This window comes from Sinocyclocheilus anshuiensis, unplaced genomic scaffold (genome assembly GCF_001515605.1).
Source record: "Sinocyclocheilus anshuiensis isolate Anshui unplaced genomic scaffold, SAMN03320099.WGS_v1.1 scaffold4653, whole genome shotgun sequence".
In the NCBI taxonomy this organism is placed as follows: Eukaryota; Metazoa; Chordata; class Actinopteri; order Cypriniformes; family Cyprinidae; genus Sinocyclocheilus; species Sinocyclocheilus anshuiensis.
In genome coordinates this window covers 4,534-11,265 of record NW_015537128.1, presented here as the reverse complement: position 1 = coordinate 11,265, position 6,732 = coordinate 4,534, and the positions used below count along the sequence as shown (strand labels likewise).

The following is a 6,732-nucleotide window of genomic DNA, read 5'->3' as shown; positions in this document are numbered from 1 at the left end:
TAATAAATCTGCAAAAATGTCAACGATTCTGTGTTTTTCTGTCAATATGGGGTGCTGTGTGTACATTGAGGAAAAAAAATGTACTTAAATGATTTTAGCAAATGGCTGCAATATAACAAAGAGTGAAAAATTTAAGGGGGTCTGAATACTTTCCGTACCCACTATATATATATATATATATATATATATATATATATATATATATACAAACAATATTAAATCTTAAAAACAATTATGATTCATATTTTTATGGAAACTGGATTGTTTTTCAGGATTCTTTTATAAATAGAAAGATCAAAAGAACAGAATTTATTTAAAATATAAATATTTGTAACATTATAAATGTCTTTATTGCAATTTTTGATTAATTTGATGCATCTTTGCTGAATATAAAATAAAAATTAATTTCTTAATTTCTGAAAGAAAGAAATCTATCTTACTGACCCCAAAATTTGGAATGTTGTATATTTTTTTAAATAAATAAGTAAATAAAGATAGACAGACAGACAGCCAGACAAACATTATATTATAGTAAAAATTATATATAATAATACATAACTTAAGCATCAGAAGAAATTGAAAGCTGAGTGACCGTTCCTAGTGTACTAAAAAGAGTTGCTGAAAAGCAGCGCAAACTTTTTGCAAAACACATGTAAATATATATATAAACAGGATGTGGAAATGTTGCAACAGCAAAAGTTAATGGTGCATAACTACAGGAGGACTTCATCCGTCCATCTGACTGACAGCTACGGCCGGTCAAAGTCTTTCCTGAACACCATGTGGCAGCTTTAGATGGTCTCCTGCAATTACATCCTGTAAATGAGAGAAAGAGGGAGGGTTTGGGGCTCAGGGAAACGACACAGAAAAAAACTGGGGGGATTACATTTCACAGCACAGCTGGCCACACCTAGGGCAAAGAGTCGGAGCGAGGGAGGGAAAACAGGAGAGCGGCCTAGCGAGACTACCTTTTCCTCTTCCCTCCCTTTCCTGTGTTTGCCCCTGCATACACACTGACCCAAAATTATACCAGATGTCACTTCAAGAGTGGAAGCCACCCTCAGTCTGCAATGAAGAATTCGAGAAATTCTGGAAAATATTTATAGAGGTGGACCAGACCTTCTCAGCTTCAGAGGTGGAGGTTAATGTAGTCAAACCTAAATGAGAGAGACTCCCAAAGGGTTCTCTGGCACTCCATAACTCTAGCATCGCCCACCTGGAATGTCACGGATAAAGGAGAAGTTAAAAGCAGCTAAAAACGACCAGAAATCACGAGACCAAAACCTTTTCCTTCACTTTGATCTCCTCACAAGGTTACATGACTAATTCTGAATGACTGAGGGCCAAAGTCGTTCACGCAGTGTTGACGGTGGTGATATCTTGCAGTATTTAAGTTGACTTCTCATTTTCATTCCAACAAGTAAACAAGAAAACACTTTTAGAATTGATGCTTCCCACGAGAGGTACCAGGAAGCAGCTTGGCTAAACCTTTCAGACCGGCAAACTGGACTGAATGTCACTGCTAAGTCAAGTATGCTTCACATCTGTGGATTATGAACAACCAGCGCACGAACAAGCATTTCCACCAATCGCTAACCAAGCAGAAAGCATCAATGTTATGTGCTGCAAATTAGGATGAATCTCACTAAGACTGTCAAAAGAGCATGTCCAAGTCATATTTCAACCCAAAATCAAAAGATTTTTTTTTTCATTATTTTCATGACAACTATGCTCATTTCCATCCCAATTGTCATTACAAAAATTCAAAATAAATAAGCTAAGATTTATTATTATTATTATTATAAAATATGAATCATTTAAAAATATAAAAAATAAGAATACCAATTTTTATTTAAAAATAAAGGTTCATAATTTAATATATTATGTTACATATTATACTGTAATATACCAATACATAAATAAATGTATTATATAATGTATTATAAAAGTGTAGTAAGTATAGATTTTAATAGTTTTTTGTTACAATTGAATATACTTAGTGTTATATATTAAAATGTAATAATACTATAATATATATATACAGTATATATATATTATTTATTATTGTAATAAATATATTTTTTAATTATATTTAAAAAAGTACATAAAATAACAAATTAAATTAATTAAAAATAAATAAAAAATATGAAAAATGTGTTATATATGTATGTATATATATATATATATTTTATTTTATTTTTATTTTTTTTTCTAATTTGGGTGGGTGAAAGAAATCCGGAATATGTTCTTCATATGATTCACTCATTAAGAGAAAGTTACCTTCAATCACAACCATTTATACACGCAAACCACTGACATCTGGAACCGTAAAGTCAGTGTGGATGAGAGAAAGAGTCTGGGTGGCTGTTTGTTTCTGTATGTAAACTATTTCAGCTATCAGTGGCATAGGCAGGAATTTGTGCGACCCACCACCCCAGACACCCTCGGGGGGAGTGACAATCAGAGACACACCTCTTTAAGTTACTATAACTACTGTATGCTAATGAGCTGAGCTGCAGCCTCTCTGCTTCATCTCAACAGGAGGTAACGCTAAACATACTACAAACCGTCAGTCTTCATTAACATTCATAATGCATCAGACACACTACGGATTCAATGCCCACAGTGATAAACTACTAATGAGCAGGAACAAAAGCATCGCCCGTCTCAGTGTGGATGTACTGCATGTGTAAACACCAACGGCTGAAGAGGATTTAACTGTAATAAAACAGTCAAGCAAGAGCAGAAGAGGTTATCAGCTCCGTATCTGATGCGGGAGATAGTGAGAGTGCGAGAGAGAAATCCAAGGAGAGGGAAAGATGCTGATAACGCACTAATCTACAGATCTCCACAACAGACGGAACTTCAAGTGTCTGATCACTGGATAGGCCGCAGCTTCAGCGCTAACAAAGCCTATTCATTGAGAGACATTCTTCAGCCATCCTTTTCAAATCCCCTCCAAATGAGTCTCCTCTCTTTCACATAACTCCCAAGACCACCAAAAACAGGCCAAGCCCACTATCCTAAACATGACAAAGAACATGTTTGTTTATGCCTTCCTTTTGAAGCACATAACTTGAGTAACAAAACTTACAAGAAACTTTTTTCCTACACTTTTAAAAATAAAGGTTGTAAAAGATGGTTTTTACACTTTACCTTTCAGTGAACAGTTCTTAAAAGAATATTTTTTTTCTAAGTGTGAAGACAATATTCTAAAGAACTTTTGTCAAGTGGAAAGGCTCCAAGGATGTTAAAGGTTCTTCATGGAACCATCAATGCCAATAAAAAAGAAAGTTCCATTTCATGGCTCCGTTCTTCATACCATTATTGGTTCTCCAAAGAACCTTTCAGGAAACAGTTCTTCAAAGAACCATTTTCAATAATCTGAAGAACCTTTTCCATCAGTGTGCAATAGAAAGGTGCCATGGATGTTAAAGTTTCTTCATGGAACCATCAATGCCAGTAAAAAAGAGGTTCTATTTCATGGTTCCATTTTTCATACCAATTTTGGTTCTGGGAAGAGTTCTTCAAAGAATCATTTTCAATAATCCGAATATCCTTTTTCCATCATAAAGAACCAGTGTGCAATAGAAAGGCTCCATGGTTGTTAAACGTTCTTCACAGAACTATTGATGCCAGTAAAGTAGCTTTATTTTTAAGAGTGCAGTGAATGTGTTACATATGGACATCGTGCGTCTATATAAACCACATATGACAACATGTCCTATTTTGGTTGCATTTGAAAGAGACCATAAAACACACACAGGAAGAGCTGGGTGTTCGTTTCCATTTACGATACGGTGGCAAAAGGAAATTATTAGTCACCAAACTCGCTGTAAACTTCTAATTAAGGACCACCGTTCAAAGCGATGCTATCAAACACCCTTGGTTCAGCGATATTCCTCCTCTACCGCCTCCACCTGCTCTAACATGTCACCTCTTTTGAAAGCGCGACAACCGTTTTGGATGCTGCAGAAGGTTCACAGGCGTTCTAAAACCGCGGACTCTAATTTCTTACAAAAGCCTTGCCCTGCTTCTCTAAAGTGACATGCTTAAGCCATTCTACTCCGCATTCCTGGGAACAAAAGCAGCAGGACTCATTCTGCCCTTAAAAGCGAGGAGAAAGTTGATATGATGCCGTGGCTGGAGTTAAATGAGGCATATGCCAGCTGGCGGGGGGTTGGAGGGTCTCTTCTAGAAGAATGTGTGAAGATGAGGGCTGAAGTTTGTTAATCCTTTTATTCTGAAGGAGGAGGGTTCGAACTGACAGGCTTTGAGGAAAGATGAGAACCCGACGCTGTGATGGTTTCCAGGCATCTGGACCAAACGATACAAATCAGATTCACCTAGTGACTAAATACTGACTTACAGTAGGACGTATTCCTGGTACAAACCTTCTGGAGTTATCATGTCTTGCTTAAGGGCACAATTGTGTTCGTCCATTGTTGGTCTGAACCTACAACCTTTAGGTTAACTAGTGCACTTCTTTAACTACTAGGCAACGCTTTCATCAATGTCACGCTGAGCCGGTGAAAGCTGTGAACGACAGCGCATCAAAAACTCACGTGCATTCCTTTTAAAGAAAAAAAGGAAGAAAATACACGCGCCTGAGACCAATTTACAGATATCACTGTGTATCCTCTGTAGACAAGTATGTTACGGACAATTGACTGTACTGAACTTCAAATCTAAATAAACTTTCTCATAACAAACTCTACAGGTCAGACAAATCCATTACATATGGTCGTGATGGTCTGCCTAAAAAAACTATAAAAAGCTGTGAACAAAGTTATGTTTACAGAACTTCTTTTGACTACAGACAATTCTGTTACATGTAAGTGATCGGTTAACCATAATAAGCATGTTCATATGCCACTTCAAAAGATGTCAATAGGGTGCAAAGGGGCCACAATAACTGCCTCCTTCATGTGATGAGTGAGAAAGCTTTCATTAAAACAATCCAAATTATGTTTCTAACACATTTGATGAAGAAAAAACAAGTGGTTTACATTAACAACAGTGCCAACTTTGCCCATCCCACTGGCTGTGCAATAAGAGCACTTAACGGTTATTCTTCTGCTCACCAAGATAATGCATATTATTACTTTTTTGCATTATCTCAAACCATAGTTCACTTACTTCAGCTTTCATACTGTTTGATGGATTAGCTGTTAAAACAGTTTAACTTTAATTGTGAACATTTATTCCACTGATTCATTATGTTGTACAAAACAAGTTGCACTATTTTTGCTTTTGCATTGTTTACTTTTTTTCTTTGCAACTTGACATTTTCCTCTTCCCAGCATTCTGTATTGTTGTGCAAAAACAGACTAATAAATAATAATAATATATAAATAGTAGTAAATAAATAATATATCACAATTACAAAAGTGATTCATTTTTAAAGTTTTTATTAGTACCTAAATATTGATATATTTTTAAAGTAATACATGACATAAAAAACAATATAAACAATACTATAAAAATGAAGTCACTTTGGCATTAGAGTGTTGAATTGCAAATTCTTATTTCTAAACCTACATATGATGCATTGATTTTTAGAAATAATGCACGTATTTTTTTGTTTTTCATTGTTGCAATTTTGTGTGTGTTGGACACTCACCCAGAACAAGGCAGAAGATGTCTAGTGCTATTAAAAGTTTCCTCTTGCTGTTGTCTACGCCGTTGTTATTTAACGTGGCTGTTCCTCCGTTTCTTGTTTCGGGTGCCATCGCCTTCTCATACATATAGTTTTGCATTTGAGAGAGTTCCTCCTGATGTCTCTCTCCTAAAATCCCAGAGATTGACTGCAGCGGTTTGTTTCAGTGGTCTTGTCAGCAAGGACGTGTCGTATAAAGTTGGAGGGAGTTGGAAGACGTCCTGAAAAGTTAATGAAAACTATGAGTTGTCCGTGCAATCAAGCCCATTCAACTTCGTTCAGCCGCAATGTTACGGAGCAGCGCTGCTCTCTGAATGAAGAGTCGTGTTGGGTCGGTTAGTGAGCTGTGATCTAGTTCTACGCTACTTGAAGGTTTGAACTGAGAGCGGCGTTTTAAAACTAGGAGATCAGCTCCTGTTTATGAATCCTCCTCTGGTCTCCACCTCCTTCCCTTCAAGTAAGCGCTCGGCTCAGCCCCCTTCTCCTGTCCCGAGCCGCGCTGAATGAACGAAGTCCTCAGCCCTCCAGACACGCGCGCTCACACACAGCGAGCTGCACTGCCCCCAGCGGCCGCTCTGGAACACCCCCCCCCAGTAAATCATTTCATCCCTTGATATTCCATGTTTTGTTTTTTTTAATAAATATGATAAGTAATGAAAAAAATATCACAAGTATTCACAAAATGCATTTCCTTAAAAAATTAAAAATACCATTTTTAAAAATATTTATTATTGTTATTATTATTATTATTATTATTATTATTAATGTCTTGAAACTCTGTATAAATGTGCTTTGTGGCCAATTTTCAGATCCATTTCACACTACTACTTGCTGTCCTAAATGAATGGGTTTTTAGTTTATTACCATTTGTCTGTTAGGCCTATTATTTATTTATTTATTTAGTTAGTTGGTGACTGAAAACACATTAAATTTAAAGGATATGAAATATAAAGGACAGGGAAAGGCTGCAAAAGAAGCAGTCATTAAAAAAAGTCATTTTTGGGAAGTCATGGCCTAATGGTTAGAGAGTCGGACTCGTAACCCAAAGGTTGCGGGTTCGAGTCTCGTACCGG

At 36.4% G+C, this 6,732-nt stretch overlaps 1 protein-coding gene across 1 annotated transcript in view; it reads right to left on the bottom strand.

The window, feature by feature from the left end:
• LOC107657212 (phospholipid phosphatase 3-like) overlaps positions 1 to 6,210 on the bottom strand; it is a 43,015-nt gene extending 36,805 nt beyond the window's left edge. The window contains exon 1 of the mRNA XM_016445240.1: positions 5,624 to 6,210. Within this exon, the coding sequence (XP_016300726.1) occupies positions 5,624 to 5,759 (136 nt within the window). The 5' untranslated portion in view covers positions 5,760 to 6,210. The remainder of the gene's footprint in view (positions 1 to 5,623) is intronic.
• Positions 6,211 to 6,732: the final 522 nt, after the last annotated feature.